At 36.6% G+C, this 26,493-nt stretch overlaps 8 protein-coding genes, 1 non-coding gene and 1 pseudogene across 11 annotated transcripts; 3 read left to right on the top strand and 7 right to left on the bottom strand.

Moving 5' to 3' along the window:
- Nucleotides 1-13: 13 nt before the first annotated feature.
- LOC9302691 lies at nt 14-1,926 on the bottom strand. The gene is made up of 4 exons (XM_002864860.2): nt 1,855-1,926; nt 1,617-1,798; nt 1,042-1,389; nt 14-951 (listed from the first exon to the last, which is right to left on the bottom strand). The coding sequence occupies exons 2-4, from the start codon at nt 1,740-1,742 to the stop codon at nt 148-150; spliced, it is 1,278 nt and encodes a 425-aa protein (XP_002864906.1). The 5' UTR covers nt 1,743-1,798; nt 1,855-1,926; the 3' UTR covers nt 14-147.
- A 96-nt stretch (nt 1,927-2,022) lies between these two features.
- Nucleotides 2,023-3,732, top strand: LOC9300981 (annotated as a pseudogene).
- On the bottom strand, nt 2,161-2,234 carry TRNAV-AAC. The gene has a single exon. It is a non-coding gene; the product is annotated as a tRNA-Val (tRNA).
- A 56-nt stretch (nt 3,733-3,788) lies between the features above and the next one.
- On the bottom strand, nt 3,789-7,422 carry LOC9302690 (probable sphingolipid transporter spinster homolog 2). Its single transcript, XM_002864859.2, has 14 exons — nt 7,187-7,422; nt 6,551-6,682; nt 6,253-6,354; nt 6,035-6,139; nt 5,869-5,944; nt 5,674-5,748; nt 5,461-5,563; nt 5,245-5,379; nt 5,076-5,152; nt 4,890-5,003; nt 4,643-4,762; nt 4,409-4,537; nt 4,180-4,258; nt 3,789-4,085 (listed from the first exon to the last, which is right to left on the bottom strand). The coding sequence occupies exons 1-14, from the start codon at nt 7,294-7,296 to the stop codon at nt 3,988-3,990; spliced, it is 1,455 nt and encodes a 484-aa protein (XP_002864905.1). The 5' UTR covers nt 7,297-7,422; the 3' UTR covers nt 3,789-3,987.
- A 581-nt stretch (nt 7,423-8,003) lies between these two features.
- On the top strand, nt 8,004-9,208 carry LOC9300980 (pumilio homolog 18). Its single transcript, XM_002866571.2, has 2 exons — nt 8,004-9,002; nt 9,062-9,208. Exons 1-2 carry the CDS (start codon nt 8,004-8,006, stop codon nt 9,206-9,208), a joined length of 1,146 nt encoding a protein of 381 aa, XP_002866617.2.
- Nucleotides 9,209-9,655: 447 nt separating this feature from the next.
- Nucleotides 9,656-10,439, bottom strand: LOC9300979. The gene has a single exon (XM_002864858.2). It carries the CDS (start codon nt 10,361-10,363, stop codon nt 9,821-9,823), a length of 543 nt encoding a protein of 180 aa, XP_002864904.1. The 5' UTR covers nt 10,364-10,439; the 3' UTR covers nt 9,656-9,820.
- A 200-nt stretch (nt 10,440-10,639) lies between these two features.
- Nucleotides 10,640-12,696, bottom strand: LOC9302689 (protein trichome birefringence-like 12). 2 transcript variants are annotated; one of them, XM_002864857.2, is made up of 4 exons: nt 12,086-12,696; nt 11,631-11,768; nt 11,293-11,542; nt 10,640-11,160 (listed from the first exon to the last, which is right to left on the bottom strand). In XM_002864857.2, the coding sequence occupies exons 1-4, from the start codon at nt 12,637-12,639 to the stop codon at nt 10,879-10,881; spliced, it is 1,224 nt and encodes a 407-aa protein (XP_002864903.1). In that variant the 5' UTR covers nt 12,640-12,696; the 3' UTR covers nt 10,640-10,878. The 2 variants fall into 2 exon arrangements, with proteins under 2 accessions (XP_002864903.1, XP_020881707.1); XM_021026048.1 differs by having other exon boundaries at nt 10,640-11,137.
- Nucleotides 12,697-13,164: 468 nt separating this feature from the next.
- LOC9300978 (phosphoglycerate mutase-like protein 1) lies at nt 13,165-15,836 on the top strand. Of its 2 annotated transcripts, none has more exons than XM_002866570.2 (10): nt 13,165-13,268; nt 13,606-13,674; nt 13,775-13,882; nt 13,955-14,034; nt 14,180-14,342; nt 14,636-14,710; nt 14,859-14,947; nt 15,209-15,328; nt 15,397-15,441; nt 15,529-15,836. In XM_002866570.2, exons 2-10 carry the CDS (start codon nt 13,615-13,617, stop codon nt 15,635-15,637), a joined length of 849 nt encoding a protein of 282 aa, XP_002866616.1. In that variant the 5' UTR covers nt 13,165-13,268; nt 13,606-13,614; the 3' UTR covers nt 15,638-15,836. The 2 variants fall into 2 exon arrangements, with proteins under 2 accessions (XP_002866616.1, XP_020881690.1); XM_021026031.1 differs by having other exon boundaries at nt 13,223-13,268; nt 13,613-13,674.
- A 1,237-nt stretch (nt 15,837-17,073) lies between these two features.
- Nucleotides 17,074-18,113, bottom strand: LOC110228452. Its single transcript, XM_021026036.1, has 3 exons — nt 17,927-18,113; nt 17,547-17,765; nt 17,074-17,471 (listed from the first exon to the last, which is right to left on the bottom strand). Exons 1-3 carry the CDS (start codon nt 18,027-18,029, stop codon nt 17,152-17,154), a joined length of 642 nt encoding a protein of 213 aa, XP_020881695.1. The 5' UTR covers nt 18,030-18,113; the 3' UTR covers nt 17,074-17,151.
- Nucleotides 18,114-19,852: 1,739 nt separating this feature from the next.
- LOC9302688 (fatty acid amide hydrolase) lies at nt 19,853-24,996 on the bottom strand. Its single transcript, XM_002864856.2, has 21 exons — nt 24,847-24,996; nt 24,493-24,571; nt 24,302-24,411; nt 24,134-24,194; nt 23,805-23,995; nt 23,600-23,729; nt 23,391-23,468; nt 23,167-23,314; nt 22,899-23,011; nt 22,744-22,819; nt 22,408-22,479; nt 22,216-22,267; nt 21,888-21,968; nt 21,719-21,802; nt 21,522-21,625; nt 21,305-21,397; nt 20,936-21,004; nt 20,728-20,792; nt 20,547-20,608; nt 20,315-20,410; nt 19,853-20,094 (listed from the first exon to the last, which is right to left on the bottom strand). The coding sequence occupies exons 2-21, from the start codon at nt 24,569-24,571 to the stop codon at nt 20,035-20,037; spliced, it is 1,824 nt and encodes a 607-aa protein (XP_002864902.1). The 5' UTR covers nt 24,847-24,996; the 3' UTR covers nt 19,853-20,034.
- Between the last annotated feature and the right edge of the window lie 1,497 nt (nt 24,997-26,493).

Here is a 26,493-nt window from a genome sequence, read left to right as displayed (position 1 = left end):
TCACCCAAAAAAAAAAACGGAATAATTACAAGTTGCAGTGAAGATTAACATACACTTCTTCTGCGATATGGTGAGTAAAGTAAAACAAATACAAGATCAAAAGTTTGAAAATTTTCTCATAAAACATGTTTTATATGTCCACATGATTTACAAAGTGAAAGGGCTTGGAGGAGACTGAATGATTGGAAGTTTCGACATGGTTACATTTCCAGTAATCACATTTTGCGCAATCGTGTCCTCCAATGGTATCGGATCAACTCGCATTACGTTCTCTGGGATAACTTTCTCTCCATCAACTTTAGCAAGAACCTCGAAATGCATTCTCATTGTCTCAGGCTTTGTTCGCCACTCTGGAAAGCTTAAACCTTCAAGATCTGCTTCCTTGAGCTTCTTTTCTACACCAAAACCAATCTTCATAAAAGTTTGAGCCGCGACATTCGCTTTCAACACCTTAAAGGAACCTTTTTCCTGAGCTTTGGGACCCAAAACAGAGGTCAGTAGCTTCTCAAAGCCGATTAAGTTAGCATTTGAGCCATTGATTGAAGTAATTGGCCACATTGTTGTAAACTCTCTTGGGGTAAGAACGGTAGTCATAGCGCTGGTGCCAATCGTTGAGAGACTCCTTTTGTCTTTAGACATGGAAGATAGTTCCACAAGTCCTGGAGCAAGACGCTTAAGCTTGAGTTTGTTGTCAGGAGATTGTGAAGTTGATGCAAGAGAAGTAGGACCAACAATGCGGAGCGAAAGAAGTGGACTTTCTTGATCAGTTGAAGAACGTCGAAGCTGTTCAGCTAACGACAAAAGTCCAGAGGCAAATTCATTGGAGCTTTGGTTCAATGGAAGTGGCAAATCAATGGGATGACGCAAACTAACAGATCTAGCTCCTTTAACTGTTACAACAGAACCATCTGATAATATCACTTTCTTCAAAACACCAGCATCCACATCATACTGCATATATTTTGACAGAACAAATCAATAAACAAAACCAATTCCGATTGTTCAAAGCATAACCAATGTATAATAATTTTTCAAGCTTACCGGTAAAGAAAGGCGCATATTGTTAGCATCTTGGATCCAAAGTTCCATAGGACCAGCAAGTTGAAAAGGAGCTAAAACAGGTAACACATCATCACTAGATGTCTTCTTGTTCCTCATGGGAACCAAACCATTTCTATTTGGTTGTTCTACTTGGAAAATAGGGAGATCTACGTATCCCCATCGGTTCACATCCTCAAGAAGCTTAAATGGAAGCACTTTGTTGTCGATTTCTAAATCAAATTCATAAGAAACAGAATGTCCTACCAATGCATCCCTTACATCAAAACCAGAAACCTTGACTTCCTCAGATTGGAATCCAAGTCCCTTCACAATTGCTTCCTTCAAATCCTATCAAAACCAGACATTTTAAAGAGAATGTGAAGTTAGGAAAGTGAAAAAGCTTATACATGAAACATTTTATGATATTACATTATTACTATATCAAGCAAAGAACCAAAATTTCATATTCTAAGAGCTTAAAAAAAAAACTTTTTTTGATTAACACCAACAATGACACCTTCTTATCAATATCTATGAACTCAATCAAAATATAAAAAAGATGGTAAATTTCTTACCGAGATAGCTTTAGGGTAAGGAGGATTAGCCTCAGGAGACGAAATCAAAGCTCTAGACGATGGAAAAATCGTGAATAAAATTAGAAACAGAGCTCCGACACAAACCAATACTCTGTGACCCATCATTGATTGAAAAAAAAGAGAATTCAAACCCACGACTTAAAAAGAGTAAACCCTCGAGATTTATATGATTACGAGACTAATTGCGAAGCTGCGAGAGAAATATCACAGAGAACGAATGAAATTTGAGGCCTCGAAGGTTTATGATTGCGCAAAATTAGAAGGACCCAAATTTGGATATGTTGTTGTTAATAAGAAGGTTGTGGATGGTTCTGGAGTCTTTTTAAATGGCGTGCTCTCAAGGGAAGAGATGATGACGTGGAGAGTATTGAGTATTAACAATGAAAGACTGATGTGGCGCGAGATCAAACGATGTGTGACGTGGTGGTGACTGGTGAGAGACACGAAAACGGTTATATGGAAAACGACGTCGTGCAGCTAACTAAAATTTAAAATTACGTTGATTAAAAGGATATCTATGATATGGCTTCGCCCGGGTTCGAACCGGAGACCTTCAGTGTGTTAGACTGACGTGATAACCAACTACACCACGAAACCTTTGCTGTTGGTATTAAAATTCAAAAGTCTTATTATAGACAATAAAATGAATAAACACTGAAAAAGGAGCTAGCCAGTGAAACGAATCAATCACAAAACAGACCCAAGGAAGGAAACTTGAACCCTCCACGAAAATGGCAGCCACTAGAGTGATGACAACAGCTGCAGCAGCATCTGCCAACCAAACGAAGTTGTGTTTGTTCACAAAGCGACCTTTTGTTCTTCCTACGCGTAAAGTCTGTGGCTTTAACGGTTTCTGGTTCAACATGAGAGCCTCCTTAGTTGTGAAATCGAAGAGACCCTTTTCTTGTAATGAATGCCATTTATAATCCTCAGGTTCAGACAATTCAAGACTGAAACCCTTGATTACAGAGTTTTCCTTCAAGATGGATCCGGAAAGAAGGTAATCTCTGGTTTTTGTTCTCATTTCGAATTCTCTGTTGATCGAAATTTGTGTTGGTTAGGTATCTCCATGGCATGATATACCATTGCATTTAGGAGATGGAGTTTTTCACTTTATAGTGGAAATTCCTAAAGAGTCGAGATCTAAGATGGAGGTTGCTACTGATGAAGCTTTCACTCCTATTAAGCAAGACACTAAGAAAGGGAAGCTCAGATATTATCCGTAAGACGAGGTTTTGCATTTGCACCATCTTGTAAACATTAACTGGAACTATGGATTGTTTCCACAAACATGGGAAGATCCAACTCTGGCAAACTTTGAGGTTGAAGGTGCTTTTGGAGATAATGATCCAGGTAGGTTAAAAGATTTTGGTTTCTGTATGCGTTTCCACTCACAGAGCTTAGCTTATTTTTTTGGGTTCGTGTTATTCTTTTGTAGTTGATGTTGTTGAGATTGGTGAAAGATAGGTGAGGTTCTAAAGGTGAAACCTTTAGCTGCTCTGGCTATGATTGATGAAGGAGAGCTAGACTGGAAGATTGTTGCGATTTATTTAGATGATCCTAAAGCTCATCTTGTGAATGATGTGGATGATGTCGAGAAACATTTCCCGGTATGATCTCAAACAAATAAGTTTCATGTCTTCATGGACTATTAAGTTTTCTGCTCTCAGGGTACTCTTACAGCTATTAGAGATTGGTTTAGAGACTCCAAGATCCCAGATGGGAAGCCTGCTAACAAGTTTGGTCTTGGAGACAAACCAACAAACAAAGTAATATACCAAAAACCATTAAGACTCTTTCATATTTGGTCCATAGATTTTTACAAGGTTATACTTTTTTTTTTTTTTTTTTTTTTTTTTGTGTTTACAGGATTATGCTTTGAAGATCATCCATGAGACAAACGAATCATGGGCTAAACTTGTCAAGAGATCAGTTTCTCCTGGAGATCTTTCACTTTTCTAAAACAGTTAAAAGATAGTCTCTGCAATTTTCTAATCACTGAGCCTGTGACAGTTCGCTTTTCTTGTTTTCATGCATTTTGAGCAGTTAAGATTTTCACCAATTGAAAGAATGGGAAATAATAATTAAGACATCACATTTCTATTCCTGAACTAAGTTGTGAAAGAGAGACATCAATCTGAATCTGGAATCTAACCAAACAATTAAATTACTTTTTCTGTAGAGAAATAGGGATGATCATTCATAATTTTTACAACAGGAAACAAAGAATATACAGATGAAGGTAATTTTACATTTGTTTTATGTTTCAGGCACATTTCTATTGTCAAGAAAGTAGAAAAGGAAATGAGAATAAACCATAAAATTCTCAGTGACCTTGGAGGCTTTTGTCTCATGCTTCCTGGAGAAGAGGCGCAGCGGTTGATTCTCTGGGCACTGCATCAGGCTCGGAATCTTCGTTATATCGATCCACACTATTCAGGAAAATCCCTGTAGAGTCACAAACGCAACAAATCATTACTACCACATTAAACTAAAAAAAAATATTTGAATTTTGAGTTCCCGGTGTGGCTAAAAACCGAACCTATGGACCAAATTGCAGCAGCTGGGAAGAGAACGAATGTAAGAACAAGAGAAGTCACTCTCCAATTGTTCACGTAGTCCTGTGTGAGAAATGAGAAAACATTCAGAAGTCGGATATAGTGATGCCTCAAACTAATCGAGATGAGAAATTGCGTTTAACTGAAGCTTAATTTGATTAAGATATTAGAGCTCTGAATCAAGAATTTGTGGATACAGCTGAGAAACCAAACCTGAAGAACTCCAACGAGTGGTGAGGAAGGTACATCTCCAAAGATATGGATGGAGACAGTAGACATCGCCATTGCAAGTGGTCTCAAACTTGGTTTGACACAATGGAGAACTATGAAATTCACAGGACCCTAAACATCATGAAATAAATCAGAAGAGGTTGATTTGTGAAGCATAAAATGATATTAAAAAAAAAAACAATAATCAAGTATATGAATGATGGAAACCGAGATTACCTGTGTGGCAAAGACAAGAAGTTCACCAACAGCAAAAAGAGCTAGAAATGCATACATGCTCTTGAAACAGAAAGCAGCAAAGCAAAATAATGCTCCTATAAACGTTGAAACTGAAAGAACCTGCAAAATACAGAAACAGGCGATCAAGTACTAGTTTTACAAGATCATAAGTGGTAGGAATATATGTCAGGAATGTGGAATTTCTATCCATGTGAGGATAATTTGTCTTCCAAGTTGAGGATCTTACCTTAAAAGCATTTGAAATTGTAGCATCCATGTAATCTAGAATCACTCCTCCTGATAGTGTGCCAACGATTCCGCATATAACTGTGACCCCTCCAAATATCATATCAGCGTTTTCCTGCAATGGGGTAAAGGCATCAAGTGATATACTTCTACACATGGAAACAAAAACGCTCTGGTAATATTTTACCATCTTGTATATGTTATAACCAGCTTTTGGCCCCCAATATGAATATGCGCCTAAAACAAAGTTGTAAGCAATATACCCTGAGGAAAAAAAAAAAAAAACAGTTACAGGTAATCAATTAATCATACAACGACACAAATGCTTTTAACACATGACAAGGAAAAATGGTTACCAAGAATGTTTGTAACATAAACCTTATCTACCAAAAGCAATTTCAAATCTTTCATAACAGCTGAGAGCCCATAACCAATTGGCAAAACGTTTAAGTTATCTGTCCGGGGTTTTCCTGTATCATCTGGAGCGAAACCTGAAGATACAAGATTTATTAGAAATAGCTCAACTCCATCAGGGACATAGGGTGTGGGTGTTTGCAACTTCGGAAACACACCTTTCAAATGCAAGGGTTTGATAACAAAACCTAGAACAGCAAAAGGAAGCATAAGTATTGCTTCTCCCCAAAATGCAGCCCGCCAAGGAAGGACACTCCCCACCTACAAAACACACAGAAGAGCGAATTTAGGTCACTAAAGGTGGTATAAAACAGAACTATGTAATCAAAATCTCATGACATAGACAGAACGAATAACAAAAAGTAACTCACCACTCCACCATATACATAGCCAAAAGCATAGCCTGTCGGAATGCACATGTAGAATACAGCAAGCCACGCTGATTTCTGGTCAAAACAAACACAAAGTGCCTTGTGAATGATCAGCTTCCTTCCTATAGACATTAATTACCATCCTTTTTCTAAAACCATGGATTGAGAGAACAGATACATTCCAGAAGCAACTACCTGATCACGTGGGGCATTATCGTCAATAAATGGGGCAGCAAGACTTACAAATGATGCCTCACCAACACCAACAAACCTGAATAAGGTGAGACACGTAAAAGGGAGATGTATATGATTTTGAAAATATAATGAAAGAAATAGAAAAGCTAATAGAAACCCCACTTACATGCGACAGATTGTGATGGACCAAAAATCAAACGAAAGACCGCAGCCAATCACGGCGAGAGTCCAGATCGATAATCCAACTCCGATAAGTCTAAACGGATTAACACTGCATCACAGAACAGTAAGTGAGTTAAATAACCTTAACGATAATGAAATGTAGATTCAAATTCAGTAAATTGATGCCTATGTACTCAGCACTTTGGGGAATCCAGTCCACACCTCTTTGCTAATGAAGCAAATATAGGAGAGGCTACAAGAAGCCCAACCATGAAAGCAGATGACAGAACTCCATCTTCAAAATTGCTCAAGTTGAAATCCCCCCTGTGTAGTACAACCATGGGCATTATGACTTAAGCAAAACAGATTCTCATGTTTTCACAAAATATGATAGAGGATCAGCTCGAGTACCACCTCTAGCTTAAATTAAAGTTTGATTGCAGTCACACACTATACTTGGAACGGATAATTTCAATACCTAGTGCTTTAATGGATAGACGGCAAACAAATGGGAACTTACTGTATTCCGCTGCCAGCTGAACATGTACCACTCGAAGTGCAAGTACCACGACTCCCATTGATACCATTACTTGCTATAGCTCCTCGATCTATATAATTTATCAAGTTCACAACACAAAACACAAAGAGAAGCCTGCAGAGATAGCCAAAAAATAACCACAAGAATAAGACTAATACCAAAACACTCATCAATCAAGCACCCACAAATTTTGGGTTCCCGACAGTTCAAGGACTCAGAAAATGCTGAAAATAAGCCCACAGAGTTTATTCATATCCAATCCTCTCCATTTCCTAAAAAGACTAACAATATATTAAAGAGTTATACAGTAACAAAAACTGTCTATATGCCCATTTCATAGCAGATTCTTATTCTAAGCTGAATTTATCGATTTTGCTCTCCATCAATCTGCTTATTCCAGAAAACTAAAAGATCATCAAATGTACAAACTTCTTTCAACAAAAATGTACAAAACTTCCATAAATAGAACCAATTAGCAGATTTCAAGCGAACAGAGAAAAAATTTCCTACTTCATTCACACTGTGAACTAAAAGCTTTGACATTTCGCCCAATTTTGCCAAAAGTTACAACATTTTTTTGACCTGAGAAACGTATAATGGAGAAAGAAGAGAATTTACTTTTTTGGGGTAAACCATGAAGGCTCTGTGATCTGATCTTTGGTCGAATCTGAATCCCTCTCCATAATTCTAGGGTTTTGACCACGATCACCTTCTCCGTCAACATCCATGGCAAGCTCGGTTTCTGAGAAATCCGAATTTTGGATATTCCATGAGGAGGAAGGGGTATTCTCGTAATAATCGTTTGAAGAAATCAAGAAAATAAAAACTTAAAAAATAAGTCGGTCTTTGTTTTTCCCTCTTGATTATTTGGTTTTTAACTAATTTTGTAGTTTTTGTTTTTCAATTTTTTATTTTTCTTGTAATCGATAAGTTTTTAGGCCTAAAATATCTTCAGACCAAAGATTTAGATCAGTTTAATATAAGTCTATTTCCAGTCTCCAATATTCGAGTTTGGAAAATTTTCAATGAAGATTAATTTTGTTATCATATTTTCCTCAAAAATTAACTTGGATATTACCTAGTACCTACCAAGTCCCCTTCTTAAAAAAATAATAGATTTACTTTAGCGGTTGAAATTTATTTCCAAGTTATCATATAAACACATGACTAATCTAAAAATTAAGTTAAAAACATAACGATAATTTCCGTTCTCTATAAGAAATCTCATGTCAACCATAATTATTCATATAAATTACTCTACAAAGACACACACATCCAAACTATATATTCATCACTCAATAATCATTCATATTCTTGCAGCTAGAGCAAAAAAATGGAAAAAGGTTTAGAAAACCACAAAGCCGAAGTTCCAAGTCAACAACCATTAATTTCTAGGGCTCCGTCTTACAGAACAAACCCTCATGGCTTCTCCACAATGGCTGAGGCTCTAGGAAGAGAAACAACCAATTATATGGAGCAACCTCAAGAAATCTCTCTGACAATCAATTCACCTTACTTCTCAACCTACCAATCCATTCGTACAATATCTAGACAAAACTATCTCCAACAACTTCGCATGCGTTTACACACGTTACTCACATCCGTGGAAGGAGAGGGTTCAACGGAGTTTAACGATATGATCTTGAGGAACAACGGAAGAGAGCTTCATGGGGTTGTATCAAAGTTGACGTCAGAATCCGATTACTTCGTCGAGATTGTCAGTGATAAAGAAGGATCAAGACGCGTAAGACGACTCTTTGGAAAATTTCACCAGACTGACGAAATCTTATTGAACGCTATCGTGCGTAGGTTCATTGATATTATGACCGGAAAATACAGTTATCTCGTTGCGATAACCGCTTTCAAAGTCTCTGAAAGCTTCGAGTTGGTTAGTCTCACGCTCCGTGACGCGCTTTACTTTGCGAGCGACGAAATCGGGTGCATTGCACTTAACCAAATCATAACCGAATCAAACAATATCTTCCGATATGAATTCTTTCACGAAATATCGGAAAACGCTGATTGGCTAAGCATGGACGATTCAGGAAACTTTGTGGTACAACACGTGCTTAACTTCCATGACTTGGAATGCACAAACCGTGTAGCGTTTCGGCTTTGTGGTTACTACGTTGAGCTTTCGTTTGAGAGACGTGGTAGCTACATCGTGGAGCAGATTCTAGAGTCTGGATCGATGATAGCTTTGGATTTGGTCGTGAGTGAGCTTATGGAGTGTGGTGGATTCACGTTGTGGAGGCTGGCTCAGGATGCGTTTGGGAATTACGTTGTGCAAAAGGCATTGAGAGTCACGCGACGCCAGGGTAGGGTTGATTTGTTTTTTGGTCTCGTTAAGAAGTTGAAGTTGTTACCTTTTCTTCATCTCTTGCGTGGGTCTCATCACGGAAGGAACATTGTGGCGATTATCGATTCAACAATTGTATGATTGTTTCGAACGAATTTGAAAATTTGTAATTGATTTTGAATGTTTTGAAAAAGACTTTGGAATTCGCGAAAGAACGTAGGGTTGATTTGTTTCGTGAGCTCGTTGAGAAGCTGAAGCCTTTGATTGATCTCTTGCGTGGATATCAAGGAATAAACATTGCGGCCATCATCGACTTAGACAAAATTGAGGGTGTGGATTAAAGTCTTTATGCTGTTGCTGCTTAATTAGTTTATTTTTTACATCTCATGAAAGTTTGGATGTTAAGGTGGTTGTTTGAACCTATTGTTTAATTATCTATCTCCTCTTTGCGATCAAAATTATGGATTACGTTTGATGGAAATATTTGTGTGATAATGATTGTGTTTTTTATAAGGTAGTCTCAGAAAGTTGACAATGCAAATACATTGATTTAATCTGATAATTGTCCATTTTTCTAATCGATGAGGCTTGTCTCACCAATGAATAACTATACAACTTGTCTCTTTTCTTATTTTTTTCATAACACAGAGATATTTGTTCGTTCATTCCCTAGAACTGAAACGCTCGTATATGAATTTTGATGCACCCGTTTTTGGTTGCGTGACTTGAGGTAATCTTCAATAATCATTTCGGATTCAGAACAAAACATAACGAATTGGTTTCATAAATAGAAAAACATGTTGCAGTATTCTCAGCTCAAGAAACAAATGTACTACAAATGCCATAAAAGTGTTTTTGTCAGAAAGATATAGCAAACTGCTGATAATACTTAAGTTGTCAATGAACCTGATCAAACCATTGCAATGATTATAAAAGAAAATTGGAGATTCTTTCTACTCAAACCCAATGATTCTCTTCAATCCAGGAAACAAGCCAGAAAACGAAGACATAGAAGCAGAAGATTCCATAGAAGAATCCAAACACTCTTGTTCAACCATTTCTTTCACAGATCTAACAGATAAAGGCTGAAAATCTACAGCCCATTCATCCACGAACTCTCTAACCAGAACCACTTTCTCTTCTTCTCCAATCTTGCTCCATTTAATCTTCATCTCATCTTCTTTCAATTCCATATGCCTACAAAACTCTCCCCATAGAATCTCACCGCTCTTCTTCATCGCTTCTCTTCTCTGTTCCGCGACTGTGTTCGCTTTCCCGATTTCTCTAGCCAAATCTTTCGCTAGCTCCGAATCGGTCATAATCTTCTTCTTCTTCTTCGGCTTCCTAATCCTCATGTTTCTGATGATGTCATCGTCTTCGTCGTCTCTCTTTATGCACTGAATTCGGGTTACGGGTCGGGTCAACACTTGGTGAAATTTGAGATTCCGAGAAAAGGAATTGTTTTGGGGGAGAAGATGAAGTAATCTCACCGACATCTCTCTGCTCTGCTGCTGCTCTCTCTCTCTCCCTTTGTCCCAAATGGCCAAATCCTTTAGTGTTATTATTATCCGGTCTAATAATCTTCATTATATTGCATTCTATATTCTTTTACCATCGACTAACTAATCACAATTAATCAAAATATGACCCATTTACAAACCATAGTTCCTTTTAAGACATGGACGTAATCCTTTGTTTTAAAGGTGGAACCATAGTTTCGAGATATTAGAGCTTCTTTATATATGCAGTTCAACATACCAAACAAGCCACAATTGGGAAAAACATAACTTCATGGAAACAGTAATCACAAGCAAGAAAATACATGTATCACAATACAAGTTAAATGTTTGTGTTTTGTTTGAAGGTGTGTCCTGGAAAAGGAACAAAGAAGTTCTACAAAATTTCATCAAAATATGAATCATTTACAGCTAAAACCAAAAGATGGAACCTTTCCGACATTTGAGCTTCCCTATGCTCAAGCAAGTCTCTGTTCTCGACTCTGACATCGTCTTCACTCTGTTTTCAAGTTAGTGAGAATGAGTTCCGCTAAGATATCGACCCATGTGTCCGGAACACCGGGTAGGCACCAATGCATACAGTCTTGTCCCCATATTGCCACCGCGTCCTGCTTCCCTAACCAGATCGCTGGGTGGGCATCTGCTCTGAATTCGCTTAGATGGGTCAGATCAAGTAACTTGATCTTTGTCGTTTGCAACTCATTCTTGATGATTTGGTTAATCTTTCTTGCTTCTTTGTTCACTCCATTGTTCCTGGGATCAAACCACAAGTCAAGCTGTCTAGGTCTTAGCATCAACATCATTTATCAGAACGCAATAGGACTAAATCGAAAACAAATATATTTTCTACCATCTCTGAGGAAGCCCAGAGAAAGACCAGAGTTGCTTAGTAAAACTCGTTACCATACCTGGTTTTCTTTGAGTGGCTTATCGAGCAAACAACTTCCATTCTGGTTCCAATCACCGCCATCGAAATGCCTTGGTGATTGCAAACGCCAGAACTTAAGGGTCTTTGCTGGGACTTCTCTTTGGATATAAGAAACCATATGTTGAAGAACTATTTCAAATCCTTGCAATATATCAAGAGGAGGATTTATCGGCTTTCCCTTTCGATAGAAGACAAGAGGTGACTCTTTAGGAAACTTATCGTAACCCCACCTAAACCCAAAAAACAGATCCAGATACTAAAAAGCTGTAAGCATGGAACGAAAAAGAAAAACAAACAGGTCAAGGATATAACTATTACCAATGGCCAGAGTTAAAAATGAGAACATCGTAGAAGCTAGTGACATTGATCCACTCATTTGCAGGAACATCAACATCAACTCGATACCTTCCTTTCACTCCGTCTTGATTAGCTTCAACAGAAGACTTCGGCTGCCACCTTTTATCATATCAGTTTAGAAGAACATATAAGGCTGGAAAAAATTCAACATATACAAAAACACATTCATTATGCTTTCAAGTTTCAACTCTAAAGCATAATGGCCAGAAAACTTCTAATGGCATTCACAGCTGAAGAAAGGAATTGAAGTTTCTCTATGGACTCTAAATTTTTTGCAAATGCCACCTAACAAGCCTATAACTTGGCAATCTTAATCCAAAAGATTGAACTTTGATTTCTCCCTTGAAGAGCTAAGTTACAAGAACTCAAAGCATAACCCTTTTTAGATTTCAAACTATGAAAGTAAGAAATCTTACTGATATTTGGCAAGAAGAACAGCTCTATGATAAGCAACAGTGACATTGAACTTAGGGAAGTAAGCTCCACGCCAAGCTTTTTTCTTCTTCCACTTCACAGCACTTGGATCAGCCAATCTAAGTATACACAAGAACGAAACCAAGAAATTCTCATTTAGAGAATCACCAACAAACCCAACATTCTTGTTCCTCATCATCCCTAGAAACCGAGCCGGGTCAATGCGACTCAATCCACAGCCATTGGGAATCCATCTCCATGAATTGATAACATCCATGTTATCTCGCTTGTTCCGTAAACAATTCCAAGCGTTTCTGTGGAAAGGACAAGTCTCGTCGTACAACGGTTTCGGAGTTTCTGGATTGAAAACCCATTTGCCGGAGAAGAGATCGCACGGCGGAGGAGAGACGAGGTTTGATGTGATCGGGCGGCGGAGAAGGATTAAGGAATAGAAGAGGAGTAATAAGAGAGAAAGGAGCAGAAGACGTGGAAGAAGTGAAGAAGATCGGAGCTTCGACGGCATCGTCGTGTAGATTCGTCTGGATCCCAACTCCATCGATTCATGGCGAAATCTGGAGGAGAAAGACGACACTGTAATGAAATCTCGCGGTTAAACCGGTAATTTATTCCGGTTCCGATTAATTTCTTACGGTTTAAATCTACTCCGGTTTTCGGTTTGATGTTCATGTGGTTTTCGGTTTTAATCGATTTTGATTTAGATTTTAGAAGATTATTCATTTGGTTTATCTACTAACGTAACCTCAGAATCTGATAAACTAATTTAAGTAGTTAAAAAGGAAAAGAAAATTAAGTGGATAAAGATAAGGATAATAAAATATTGGATGGTTCAAAATGTAATATGAAATTTTGGTTTTCTTAGAGTTGTTGTTTTGGCTTGGTTCGTATTAGTGACGAACGAGAGGACCCAAATGGTTCGTATACGTGGTTAGTATTATTGACGGCTCTCACCATTTTATTATTTTTTGTAGAAACCTTTTTTTAAAATCGTTTTCATTGGTCCGCTGCATGCATAATTAAAGATTAATTTATAAAAGTAATTAAAAAAAAAAAGAGAAGTAATCATCCAACTAATCTAATCTAATCTCTTTCTTCTTCTTCTTCTTCTCCTACTTCATTCACATCTTCTCACAACAGCCTCCTGTGGTTTACTTCTTCACATCTCCTGTAAGTTCAAGAAATGTGTTGTTTTATTATATTCATCTATGTGAATAATTAATTCTGTCAATCTCTACATTTGCACTAGATTGGTTTTCCTTTTTGTGTGTAATAATGAAACCATTGGCTTTTGATTTTGAGCGATTCTCTTGGAATCGATTGGTATTTATCTTTCCCTTCTATTAATTCGATCTTGGTGTCCTGATTTATTTGTCTCTTTATTTGGATTTTGTTTTAAAAAACGAAACTTTAGTTTTGTAACAGTGTGCATTTGCTTGTAAGTTTTTAGCTGCTATACAAGTTTTTGAGTCTCTTTATCATATCATATTGATGTTTTTTGAATCAGTTTGCAGAAATGGAGACTGGTGCTGGTATAGGTTTGTACCCTTTGCACCGCTGCAAAACCATTTACCTAGTGAGTGGTGTTATTATATCTCTTTGAGCTTAAATCTATCATTTCAAGGTTTCAAAGATGCTCTAGTGTTTGGAGTTGATATTGACTACTTTTTGTTCAGGTGAGACATGCTCAGGGGATTCACAATGTTGATGGCGAAAAGAACTATAAGGCTTACATGTCTCATGACTACTTTGATGCTGAGTTGACCCAGCTTGGCTGGCAACAGGTCTACAGAGCAAAACAGCTCCACTTGCATCTCTTTATCCAAAAAAATTAATATAGATTCTCTTGCTGACAGGTAGATAGTTTGCGTAAGCATGTTCATTCCAGTGGACTTCACAAGAAGATCGAACTGGTCATTTCGTCTCCATTGATGAGGTACTTTAGACATCTGTGATTACTGATATCTTAGTATAATAGATTGTGTGAGACTGATCATTCACATTGATGCACTCCATTTAGATAATAAACCTTTTGACAGTGTTAAAATTTGTTGATTTTTGTGTATTTGCTTTGTATATAGAACATTGCAAACTGCTGTTGGTGTTTTTGGTGGAGAGGGCTACACAGATATGAGTGATGTACTACCTCTAATGGTAGCAAATGCAGGAAATAGCAGCCGTGCAGCTATATCTAGTTCAAACTGCCCACCAATTATTACAGAGGAGTCCTGCAGAGAACATTTGGTATGCCTTTTCAGTGTAACACATATAGCCTAGAGACAAACTAAAATTGAGCATAATTGCGTCTATCTATCTTCACAATTATCGCAAAACTTCATGGTAAAACCAAGTTTTGCAGTTAATATTTTCACTCCTACTCACCAATTAAAGTGATCATGAAACAACAAGTTTTGCAGTATTTTTCACTCCTACTCACAAGTTTTGCTGTCCTATTCAAAAGCTTAGATCTAGTCACAAAATAATTATGCTTAGCTGCGTCAAGTTTTCACTTTTGTATTCCATTTTTGTGGACACAGGGAGTGCATCCATGTGATCAGAGGAGAAGTATCAGCGACTATCAGTTTCTTTTCCCTGCAGTTGACTTTTCACTGGCAAGTAAAATTGAGAGTCTTAGATGTGCCTGGCATTGATTATTACTTGTAATCTTCTGGTTGCCCAATTGACTAATAGCAGCGCCCAGCTCCGCCAAATAACTTATATGTGCTTCAAATGACTCCTCACATTTAAATTTGCGTTCAGATAAAAAGCGAGGAAGACAAGTTATGGAAGGCTGATGTTAGAGAAACAATTGAAGAACTTGCAGCTAGAGGAAAAAAGTTCCTGAACTGGTATATTTTCTTTTCTACCTAAACTCTAGGAGATTAGTTATTTTTAATGGATTGTACAGAACGTGAAACTTAGAGAAACATCCTCTCCGCTTCCTCGACACTGTTAGTTTGATAAGTAGAAGTTGGCATCAAATAGGATCAATCTCTGATGAAAGAAGATTCTTTCCATGTAGAATTGAAGTAATCTCCATTAGTCTTGTTGATATATCGGAAATGCTGATGGAACCGAACTGTGTATGATGGCTGGTTTTGGATTTGTAGGCTATGGACAAGGAAAGAGAAAGAGATAGCGATTGTGACACACAGTGGTTTCTTGTTTCACACATTGAATGCACTACAAAACGAGTGTCATCCAGATGTTAAGAAGGAAATTTGCAGCCAGTAAGCTTTCACACTCTTAGTTAGGAATTTTTAATCTATTGGGTTTATAATTTGCATTTGATTTGCAGCTTTGCGAATTGTGAGCTACGTTCAATGGTCATCGTCGATAGAAGGTATGGAGTTTCTTCATTCATTTTTCTTGCCATGAGCTTTGAAGATGTAACCAAGTATAGTCTAATGTTCTTTCATGTGATTCACAGTATGTTGGGATCAGACACTTCGGTGACTGATTATCCAGGAAAGATTCCAAAGGGGAGTGACCTTCCAAGTGATGCTGTTGTAGATGATAACAACATCAAAGTTGAGTAATTCTTTATGGACACTGCATTGTCTTCAACTTTCTATTTATCTATACACAAACACCTTCTTTGTTGTATGCAACTCTCTTATTAGTCTTACTATTGACTTATTGAGTTAAAGATACTTTGCTAGTTGGCTTAATTTGGGACTTGGGTCATAATGTCGTCTTTTTGGTAAAACAATAACATATGGAAATATTTTAGAACCTTATCCCAAAGATTTTCATCCATCCTTTCCACAACATATCTGTAAGTAGACAGCATTGAGTGCCCCAAACAAAAGCACTGCACGATGCAAGTTTTTCACATACCTAGCTTTTGCTGTTTAAGCAATGACTTCTTCTTATTTGTGACATTGATGAGCTCTCATCACATTGGTAATGCCACAACTGCAAGGATTGGTAGTGCTCTAATTTACTGTTGATGTCAATGATAATTTCACCTAGGGCATTGCACATCTTGACTTCCTTCACTAAAAAGATGCTCAAGGAACTGAGTGACAAGTCCAAGTCGGTTTCTGAAAAGTTAGGCTTAAAGCCAAAGGGTGAGAAATACAGGCAAGTATAGGTTAGGATAAACCTCTGGGCGTTTATCATCCAGACACCTTAATGATGTGTCAAAAGACCCAGTTACCTTGTGTCCCAAGAACTCTCGTTCAATATAAAGACCCAGTTAACAAAAAATTTAATGTTTTCTTAATCTGTGTGCAAAACTCTAAAATGACACTCTTTGTGAAATAGAGGGAGTAATATATTAGTAATATTTATATTTGTAATAACTTAAGTGCCTAAATTATTCGGATGTTAAGATATTTTCGGGTGTTTTAGCTACTTTGGGGTAGATTCGGGTATAAAATACTTGAGTTTTATATATTTGTTGAGTATTTTTCAATACTTTGCATAGAATCGGATACAAAATTTCTAATATTTGGATACTTCGGGTAAACCCGAATCCGAACCCGAAATATCCGATCCGAACCCGATCCGAACCCGACCCGAACCCGAAGTTGCAAAATACTCGAACGGGTCTTAGTTATCTAAATCCGAAAAACCCGAACCCGAAAAACCCGATCCGAACCCGACCCGAATATCCGAACGCCCAGGCCTAGATAAACCTCTGGGCGTTTATCATCCAGACACCTTAATGATGTGTCAAAAGACCCAGTTACCTTGTGTCCCAAGAACTCTCGTTCAATATAAAGAAGCATTTTGCTGGTAACGAGTGAGAGATCTTGGGACAAACCCAAAACGATCTCAAACATTGATCAGCGTCAGCAAGTTGTGACAAGCTCCTCACAATAAATACTGCCATCGAGCAATTTACCATACAACTACGCTTACACAAACCTTATACCCCTTTTGCTTTTACCACACCACTTCACATATTTCGATATTTTAATTTTTGTTTTATGTGAAGAAAAGATTAAAATGATCAAATCAAAGAGAATCATATATAGAGTGCATCATTATATATAACATAAAACATCAAAATTACATATTAGCCTCCTCTACCGATATTTGCTCCCTAGACAGAATCGGCAACAGCAACAGTATCCGCCTTATTGTCAACATGTTGTGAGCTTCGGCCTCCATCTGATGATAGGCTTGCACAAAGGCTATCCCAAAGCCATGCCGAGCTTTCAGTAAAAGGTATATGTTCTGTAGGAACTGCTAAGACAACATTGTAACCTCTCCCATGCAAACTTCGAATAACACTGACAGTCAACGATTCTTTCAAGTTCTTTGAGAGTACAATCAAATTGGATTCTATAGGACTGTCCACTGCCCACCGAAGAATGTCCACTAACATCTTATGATCTCTAGCATATCCATACGCCTCAGGAACTACATATCAACCAAGATCTAGATTACATTACAAATTATAAATCGATATTAGGTACAAAGGAGGAATTCACTCACTATCGGGTACGAAATTGATACTGATTCCGGCAGACTCATATTTATCAATCAATTCTTTGGGGAGGAGGTTTTTCTCATCTTGGTACAACTGGATTGACACAGGACCATTATGACAACCCTTATCCTCAAGAGTTGATTTTATATTCTTGATGATTAAATAAGGATCACATTCAGGGATTGGAAAATCCACCAAGTCCCAAAACACACCTGTGTTACCCTCTGCCACCGGAGACACCATGGAATCAAAAATCAATACAATCCAATTAAAAAAGATTTACTATGATAAAATCTTAGTTAACAATCAGACGCAGGAAAATCTAATCAAAAATATATATATATATAAAGACCAAACAACTTCGAGAGATATAGCGAGATCTTACTGGCGTATATTTCGGCCCCGTAAGGATTATCCACGTGAGACATGTTTCGGCCGGAAGACATGTTTTCGTCGGCAGCCATGGTTTCCGCGGCGAGCGAGGACATTGGAGACTTGTCTCAACAACAAACAAAGTAAATTAGAAACGTATAGATCACGTGAAACTTTATCTTGTTAGGGTTTAGATCTGTTCTCAGATAGTATATCTAATTGGGCTGGGCCTTGCAGATATCAACTAAGCCCAGTTGTCCTCATTCACCGAACCTTTTACTCTCGACTTTTCCAAACGAAAGGGTTAAAAGGAAATAACATAAGAGTAAAAAGAAAAAAAGGAAACTTGAATCCCAAACATAGGTGAAAAAAAGAAACTACACATAGGTTTGAAAAAAAAAGGAAATTACATAGAAACTTGAAAAAAAGGAAATTACACAGAAGATGATTCTATAAATATAGTCTATCTTCTCTGTGTCTAATCGTGTTTTAGTATCATCATCATCATCACAAATCAGAGAAAGAGAGAGTCATAAAGTGAGAAGATTGCAATTACATGCTCTGATTTTTTTAGCATTCTCTTCTTCGATTCATGCTTTGCTTCTTCTATTTTATCTTTAATTTGTTGTGAGTTTTTGCCGTTGCTTTTCGCCAACAAGAAACGAGAGCGTGATGGACGATGGGCCCTTTGATTCCAATCACTGGAAGCGAGATCATAGATGTATGTGCGATCTCTCTTCTCCGTCAGTTCGTCGTGACTGCTGGTCTGTGGTTTTTAAGAAACTCTAGGGAGAATTCTGACGAGGTGGGTGCTACATCGTCGACGGAGATGATCAAATAGAGGCAAGCTTGAGAAGGTGGATGGATCGGGATTCGTTTGCCGGTGACGGTGCCAAAGCCCAAACAAAACACGATTCCGGCCCATAAAAACTAGGTCAATTTCATCTCTTCTCTTTTTCTTTTAATTAATAAATTTAAAACTTTTATTCGCTAAATTTTTTAAGTTTACGGATTTTAGTAAAACTTCTTACGGATTTTTAACATTTTTCTCGATTTTCTAAATTTTTTTATTAAAGATTTTCAATTTTTCAATGGGTTTTATAACAATTTTTTAAAGCTTTTTAAATAATAGAAATTTGGATGATAAATTTACAAGACGTTGTGAAACTAACCGGATTTTGGATCCAGCATTTGTCGTTAGCGATTCCACAAATTCAACTTGTTTTCGCATCGTTATGTAGATTTAGCATTAAAGTTTTTAAATTTTTTTAAAAAAGATTTTTAATTTTTCAATTGGTTTTAAAACAATTTTTAAAGCTTTTCAAATAATATAAATTTGAATAATAATTTTACAAGACGTTGTGAAACTAACCTGATTTTGGATCCAGCATTTGTCGTTAGCGATTCCACAAATTCAACTTGTTTTCGCATCGTTATGTAGATTTAGCATTCAAGTTTTTAAATTTTTTTAGAAAAGATTTTCAAATTTTCAATTGGTTTTAAAACAATTTTTTAAAGCTTTTTAAATAATATAAATTTGGATAATAATTTTACAAGACGTTGTGAAACTAACCGGATTTTGGATCCAGCATTTGTCGTTAGCGATTCCACAAATTCAACTTGTTTTCGCATCGTTATGTAGATTTAGCATTCAAGTTTTTAAATTTTTTTAGAAAAGATTTTCAAATTTTCAATTGGTTTTAAAACAATTTTTTAAAGCTTTTTAAATAATATAAATTTGGATAATAATTTTACAAGACGTTGTGAAACTAACCGGATTTTGGATCTTGTTCTCATCGTTATGTAGATTTCTCATTCAAATTTCTAAATTTTTTTTGAAAATGGATTTTAAATGTTCGTTACAATTTTCATTCAATATATTTTAAAGTTTCTTATGAGTTACTTGACAACTTGACAACATTACAAGTACAAGCGCAAATATAAACTTGAACAAAACCAATTTACATCTTTTTAAATTAATCATAGTCGATGTAGGAAATCCCAACACGGTTTATAGCACAATAATTGTCGATTTGTCAGATCAAATGACATGTTAACTTATATAATGCAAACATAAATAGTATTCTTGCCTTTTCAGTTCTCTGGAAGATCCTTAAGAATTCAGTTTGTATTGAGAATATCATAAAAGATAGCAGGTTTCTTGGTAACTGGAGCCAGTTCCTGCAATACCACAATCGGTTCAAGATCCGGACAGTAAGTGAAAGCTCTTACTAGTAAGAAATTTCATAGAATGGAATCGGATACAAGACCATGTAGGAACCACTACTATTTACCGCCTCTTACCGCACTACTCTCTTTCTACTTGACCTTTTAAAAATGTATCATTTCCGTGCGGACAATCTAAGTTCTAAGATGTGCAGAGAGAGAGAAGAGAAAGTACCTCAACTGCGGCAGCTAAACCAAGGACGGTAGCTTCGGCCCAAGGTCTTCCCATTATTTGTAATCCTATCGGAAGCCCTTCCTTATCATAACCAACCTGCGTTGATTTTTGTTTGCCAATATGTTAAAATAGAGAGTGATCAATCAGAAGAAGATATGATTATTCCAAGAATAAAATAAGTAACATGATAGTCTAAGCCTTGGTTAGAGGCTGATTAAAAATTATCGCTTACCGGGACAGATATGGCCGGGAAGCCGAGGAGATTTGCGGCTAGAACGAACCGCATTAGATCAGCTGGAAAAGAAGCAATTTGAGTATCAGAAGTTTAAAACTCTGATGTAAGTGTTATGTATTGGATTACACAGAAAGTAAGAAGTTAAGAGTAAGAAGTTAAGAGTTTCTGCTTGACAAACTTGTCACTTGAAAATTGGTTTCTCCATTTTTGAGAGCATCAGGAGGTATCACTGGAGCTGTCATACTGTTTGTAAAAAGTGAGCGAAGTTTAAGCAGTAATATACAAGAAATTGTATCTGAAGACAATGGAAGTAATATAGGGATCTTCGATTCGCTAGATGGTTTGATAAGATATGAATTATCTATGCATGGAATTATTTTACGTACCCAGTTGTAGGGGTCACAATGACATCAACGTCTTTGAAGATATTCATGTGATACTCCATCAATCTTCTCCTGCAACAAAAATTCTATCAGTATTGGTATGAGGAAATGACGTATGTACTCGCCGAAGCAAGCTGCCTCTAGAGTCAATAATAATCTACTCATAATCCTACATTTCCAGATATCAGACTTTTATCAACAGACTGGTACGGAGTTTAAAACATGTAGTACAGTTACGACCAAGTGATTTGTGGAAGAATCATATGAGACAATTACCATGAGAAAATCATTCTGTGGCACTTCAAGCAAAAAATTACTCTTGTGATTTTAGAAGCAAATGTGAAAGCGGTGCATATTTATATTGCCGCTTACCTTAGACATTGGGCAGTGATATAGTCTGAAGCAGAGAATGAACGGAAAATTGCAAAGCTGGTACGAGTGTCATAAGTTAGTTTTGAATTTTTCCTGAAATACAAGACAAAGAAGGGAATTTTTAAACCAAGTTCTAATTTGTTTCGTAGATGATAGAAATAGAAAGGGGATATAGAGATTAACTGCTACTGAAATCAGAAAAAGCCTAGAGACATACCCAGCTTCACAGTAAGGAGTAAGAGAAGACAGTGTTGCAGACCCAATCGAAATAACATGGGCTGCACGCATCTCTTCCAGTTCAGGAACCACTATCTCCACCACCTGAAATGGAAGTTATATAGAGAATGTAGCTGAAACAATGTGTTGATAGAAAATATGTAGATTGAGAGAGACGTACTGAAACGATCAGCTTACTTTGCAACCGTGATTGTTTGACAGGAGCTTAAGGATGTCTTCGCATTTGTCAGAGATGTCACTTGAATTGACATCATTAAACCACTGCATGTATAAAAACAAGGCACTAAATATGCCACTGGAATAATAAAAGCCAACTCAGATCAACTAGCAAGGATAGAATATTCACCTTTGTATATTTTCCTAGTCGTAGAGATCCTATGGCATTGCTTCCGTTGTGAGACAATAACTTTGGAAAACAGGGTGGGCTCTACAGAATAATTGCAAAGACCAAATCATACGGGTACATATTTGCAAGATTATATGCCATTATCACACACAATTATCATTACATCTAGAAATGCTTGAAACTTTATCTTTAATTCTTTTTCTAAAATCTTTGTGGCTCAGCAAGTAAAAGAGATATCATATTTTCCTGAGACACTTCTACAAACGACTGTATTTCATACTTTTTCATTAAATTTTTTTAATATATATACTATGACTGAAAAAGTTACCGGTTTCAAATTAAATCTATCAGCAGATGAAGAACCCAAGATTGCAGCATAACTGAAAAAACACACAAAAAGGCAGATTAGTTAAACATCCAGATTTATCCCAAGACAAACATTTGAAGTAGATAATTTATGGTTTTGCTCTGAACAGATTTACAAAGAATAATTCTCGTCTCAAAAAAGTTAAAAACTTACACCAAGAAGGCATCTTCCAGAGATGAAGCAAGTGGACCAATTATTTCCACTGTTCCACCTTCACATAATGACCTGCAGAGATGACAATGGTCAAAACAGAAATCATATGCAAATAAGGCTGGCCATGGACCAAAGGCATCTCATATATTAAAACAACAATATTTAAGAGTTAGCTTGTCGGTACAAATTATCAACTAATATGTAAACTCTTAGAGCACTGATGAAAAATTATCCGCTTTTGAAAGGATGTGAAATAATGTCAAAAGAGACATATATTTACCAAGCAAGGAGGAACAAGGCGTAATGAATTTCTGATAGGAATCCTGATTCTCTTACCCTGTCATATCTGTCCGACCATATGTTGTTTTCAGTCCCGTTATACCACAAAGTGCTGAAGGGATGCGAACAGAACCTGCATTTCCAGAAACACTAAACCTAGTAGGTATGCAGATCACTGGTCAGATCAAACAATATAAAAATAACTTTAATACCTCCACCATCTGTTCCTAGAGCAGCTGAACATAGTCCAGCGGCTACAATAGCTGCTGAACCTGAGGAAGATCCGCCCGTGTACCTTTTAGAATCATGTGGGTTTCTTGTGGTTCTGCAATGCACAATACCAGAAGAACATACACATGAAAAACTAGAGTGAACTAAAGGTGCAAGAAACATAGTGAAGTAAACCGTATCAAGTAACAAAACAGTTTTATGTTTATATGTAACAAATAAGATTTGCGTGTCCTCTGCTGTGTAGCTTACCCATAATTCGAATTGTTCCCGGTGGTCCCCATGCCTAACTCATGCATATTTGCCTTGCCAAGTAAGATTGCACCACAAGAGCGCAGTTTTGAAACAACAGCTGAATCCTTCTCCACAGAACGATCCTCATGCAGCCATGTTGTTCCACCTTTAATGAAAAACTCTATAACAGGTCTGTTGAATCTGGAAGTAGTTTAAATAACATATAAGAATGACATACTCACCGTTTGTCGGATGGGGTAAACAATCAATATCGTCCTTGATTGTCACAAAAATTCCATCCAAAACAGATATTGGATTTCCTACACAGCTCACACCCAATATGATCAACACGGATCTCAACAATCATGTTTAAAAACCTCACTGAAGCTGACACTTTAAGCAGATCAAAATAGCTGCAGCCGTGATGGTATCTTGAGTCTGCATAATTTACCTTGTTCAAACCTCTGTGTAGAAGCTTCAGCTTGTTTTATGACTTCATTGGCATCAAAGCTAATCAAAAATGGTGTTGGAGGCTTGTCATAGCCAAACTCCTCTATGATTGAGATAATTCTTTTCGCTACCTAGCAATCAGTAACAAGGCTCTCTGTTTGTGCCAAAAAAAGAGAATAATAAAAGTAAAAATAAAGATGAAAAACCTGCAATGGAGTTGTCAGCTTAGATCTATAGGCATATGCATAATCACGAATCTTCCAGTACCGGAAAGAGGACATTGGTTCTGTGTGCAAGCTACGAGAAGGATCATACTGAGGAAGACACTTCAAGGCTGTTTCCAATCTGTCTATAGGACTTTCATCTTCGCCAACAACAACAACATCATGCTCCGGTTCTAGTGTAAAATAATACAGACAATCATCTTTCTGAGTTTCATATAATGAATCCTAATTGAAGTAAGCTTACATAATATTCCATGTAAGTATACAACATATGATTGTAAGAGAGTAGATGACAGAGAAGAAAAATATACCTTGAGATGGGAACTCCGGTCTAAACATTGGCTCTTCTGGTATAACTGTGTTGCGAAAAATCTGCCAGTCACAAACACGGGAAAGCAAATAGATATTTAACCAATTGAACGTTGAGGACCAGTAACAAAAGACAAATGATGAGAAAGTCAGTTCTGATCAAACTAGACCTTTGTCATGCCATTGTCTTTCTTCAAAGAATCAACAATCAATGAGCCAATAAGTGGTGCTTCAAGCAAATTAACGAACAGCTTAAACGAAAAGCCAGTCAAATGAGGAGCTGCAGAAGTAGAGAAAACCATGTCATGTGTATGAAACTAAGCAAACCACACAGAAGTAATCTGCATTTGTATAACCAAACCTTTGATGTTTTCAGCTTTATATTTGACAGTAGAAAGATCAACCTCACTTGCCCGTTTCATGACCTCATACTTACCCATCTACAAGGTAAAACTCATTAAGTTTGGAATTGATATCATAGATCACACACGTCACTGTTCTATAAAATCGATGAGTCATAAGAATCTGTTATCCAGAATCAGAACATATTAAGTGGAATAATAACAGAAACAAAATGACGGCAACGAAACTGATGAAATTTCCCAGCAAAAGAAAACAAAACCAGCTTAGACCTAAGAAAATCGGAGAATCCAAGGAAACCACGACAGGGCAGAAACTAGAATCACAAGCGAAACGAACAATTCAGATTAAGAACCTGAAAGCAGAATTTTAAAAGATGAATGAATCTGAGAAACGATGATCCGACGAATCGGCGGACGATTACTAAATGAAGAAAGCCGTGTGTAGATGAGCTGTGAAGTTGTTGGGAACTTGAATATGTTTAGCTTCACATAACATTTTGTATATAAATTCAAGTGTGTTCATTGAACTTTGTCTCATTTGTTGAAATGTTCCAACTTCCAACCATGTTCTCAAATTTACAAAACTGTCCTCTTTTTCTCTAAATATATAACTTCTGCCCCTTAACTAAAATTTTTCCTTATTACACCCCCAATCCCTTTATACATAGTCGGATTTATGTTACTACATCGTTTTTATTTTAAAATAAAATTCGATTCTATTTTTCTTTACGTGCTTATTAGATTCGGATATTTTGATTCTTTATAATGTTCCAATAGTACAACATAAAAAAATATCGATAGTACAACTATAGGAGAGGCTCTTTAAGTAATCATAAATGGCGGACCCACTAAAGAGAGAAGGAGGTCAGCTGACCTGGTAAAGTAATGATATAAGTTTTTTTATGTGTAATAATCTAATAAAGAAACAGCAGCTGAGTTGATAGTTTTGTGTCCATTGACCTCCCTTACCTGTGTTCGAATCCCTTTACTAACATATTTTGTTCAATTTTTTCCTTTTTATTTTTTAATGACCTGGGTAAAAAGTTTTCCTGTGTCCGCCTATGGTCGACATTATTTATAAAGAAACGTATAATGTGAATCTCTACTACATAATTACATATCTAGTGAAATGAAAAGTTTCGGGTGAGATGAATTTGGTGTTGGGCTATATATGCATCTTTGCCAAATTTTGGTTGGTTGAGTACTTACTCTACCAACGACCACCAGACACGACAACATCGTACCGGGCCGATTGGTCCATATAGTATATACGAGACATTGTTAGAGGATGAGAAAATATTAAACATTTCTAACACAAGAAAATATCTAAACATCGAATTCACATGAAGGGTTACTAAAAAAGTATTCGAAAAAATACTAATCAAGGCTCGCAAACGTAACATGTCTTCGAATTTTATTATGAATATATATACAGTTTACAAGAAAATAGCTACGTCTATGACAAAAAAAGAAGCAATGTTACGTAAATTTGAAAAAAATAAAATTTTTGTTCTTCCCCAACATGATTGCACCTTAGGCATGCTGGTGAAATACGTCTATTATAAGTTTGAATTATTACAACAATTTAACCGTTTATAATAAGGTGCAAGTTGACAATATACTAAGGTATATAATAATAGCTATCGATCGTGAAAGTGAGTTGTATACGGTGACAAAGTTAAATTATCTTAGATTCTTGAGTTGATGTTAAATTATCCAAGAAATATTGAAATGCATAGAGAAAAAACATAACAATTTTTTTTAACTCTTTTACAGTTTCTGCATGAATGTTGACAAACAAAAAAAAAAACAACTATCTTCTAGAAATACCAAAGACTATTCGGACTATAAGATAGTAGTTTATGATTCAAACACAATTACTTGCTATACACAAAAGAAATCCAATAATCTTAACCAAAAACACAATCATAAAACAAATCTAAGGCTGATCGAGCGAAAGATCGACGACAACGACCTTTTTTTCTTTCATGTTTCTTAAG

Source organism: Arabidopsis lyrata (assembly GCF_000004255.2).
Source record: "Arabidopsis lyrata subsp. lyrata unplaced genomic scaffold ARALYscaffold_8, whole genome shotgun sequence".
Classification (NCBI taxonomy): Eukaryota; Viridiplantae; Streptophyta; class Magnoliopsida; order Brassicales; family Brassicaceae; genus Arabidopsis; species Arabidopsis lyrata.
The sequence above is the reverse complement of the archived record's forward strand: the minus strand, read 5'-3'. Positions and strand labels throughout refer to the sequence as shown.

Bases quoted from the DNA above. Each gene is read 5' to 3' on its own strand.
- LOC9302691 (XM_002864860.2), bottom strand. From the start codon at position 1,742: ATGATGGGTCACAGAGTATTGGTTTGTGTCGGAGCTCTGTTTCTAATT. The intron at 1,390-1,616 runs GTAAGAAATTTA...TGGTTTTGATAG, and splicing joins CTTACCCTAAAGCTATCTCG to GATTTGAAGGAAGCAATTGT. The intron at 952-1,041 runs GTAAGCTTGAAA...AAATATATGCAG, and splicing joins ATATGCGCCTTTCTTTACCG to TATGATGTGGATGCTGGTGT.
- LOC9302690 (XM_002864859.2), bottom strand. From the start codon at position 7,296: ATGGATGTTGACGGAGAAGGTGATCGTGGTCAAAACCCTAGAATTATG. The intron at 5,564-5,673 runs GTGAGTTACTTT...TGTGTTTTGTAG, and splicing joins GCTATGTATATGGTGGAGTG to GTGGGGAGTGTCCTTCCTTG. The intron at 4,259-4,408 runs GTTTGGTTTCTC...TTTCTCACACAG, and splicing joins CACTCGTTGGAGTTCTTCAG to GACTACGTGAACAATTGGAG.
- LOC9300980 (XM_002866571.2), top strand. From the start codon at position 8,004: ATGGCTGAGGCTCTAGGAAGAGAAACAACCAATTATATGGAGCAACCT. The intron at 9,003-9,061 runs GTATGATTGTTT...GTTTTGAAAAAG, and splicing joins CGATTATCGATTCAACAATT to ACTTTGGAATTCGCGAAAGA.
- LOC9300979 (XM_002864858.2), bottom strand. From the start codon at position 10,363: ATGTCGGTGAGATTACTTCATCTTCTCCCCCAAAACAATTCCTTTTCT.
- LOC9302689 (XM_002864857.2), bottom strand. From the start codon at position 12,639: ATGGAGTTGGGATCCAGACGAATCTACACGACGATGCCGTCGAAGCTC. The intron at 11,769-12,085 runs GTAAGATTTCTT...ATATGATAAAAG, and splicing joins GTTCTTCTTGCCAAATATCA to GTGGCAGCCGAAGTCTTCTG. The intron at 11,161-11,292 runs GTATGGTAACGA...AGACCTAGACAG, and splicing joins AGCCACTCAAAGAAAACCAG to CTTGACTTGTGGTTTGATCC.
- LOC9300978 (XM_002866570.2), top strand. From the start codon at position 13,615: ATGGAGACTGGTGCTGGTATAGGTTTGTACCCTTTGCACCGCTGCAAA. The intron at 14,711-14,858 runs GCAAGTAAAATT...ATTTGCGTTCAG, and splicing joins CTGCAGTTGACTTTTCACTG to ATAAAAAGCGAGGAAGACAA. The intron at 15,329-15,396 runs GTAAGCTTTCAC...TTTGATTTGCAG, and splicing joins AAGAAGGAAATTTGCAGCCA to CTTTGCGAATTGTGAGCTAC.
- LOC110228452 (XM_021026036.1), bottom strand. From the start codon at position 18,029: ATGTCCTCGCTCGCCGCGGAAACCATGGCTGCCGACGAAAACATGTCT. The intron at 17,766-17,926 runs GTAAGATCTCGC...CTCCGGTGGCAG, and splicing joins CGGGGCCGAAATATACGCCA to AGGGTAACACAGGTGTGTTT. The intron at 17,472-17,546 runs GTGAGTGAATTC...GTTGATATGTAG, and splicing joins TATCAATTTCGTACCCGATA to TTCCTGAGGCGTATGGATAT.
- LOC9302688 (XM_002864856.2), bottom strand. From the start codon at position 24,571: ATGGGTAAGTATGAGGTCATGAAACGGGCAAGTGAGGTTGATCTTTCT. The intron at 24,195-24,301 runs GTCTAGTTTGAT...TGTGACTGGCAG, and splicing joins AAGACAATGGCATGACAAAG to ATTTTTCGCAACACAGTTAT. The intron at 21,626-21,718 runs GTAAGCTGATCG...CTTCCATTTCAG, and splicing joins CAAACAATCACGGTTGCAAA to GTGGTGGAGATAGTGGTTCC.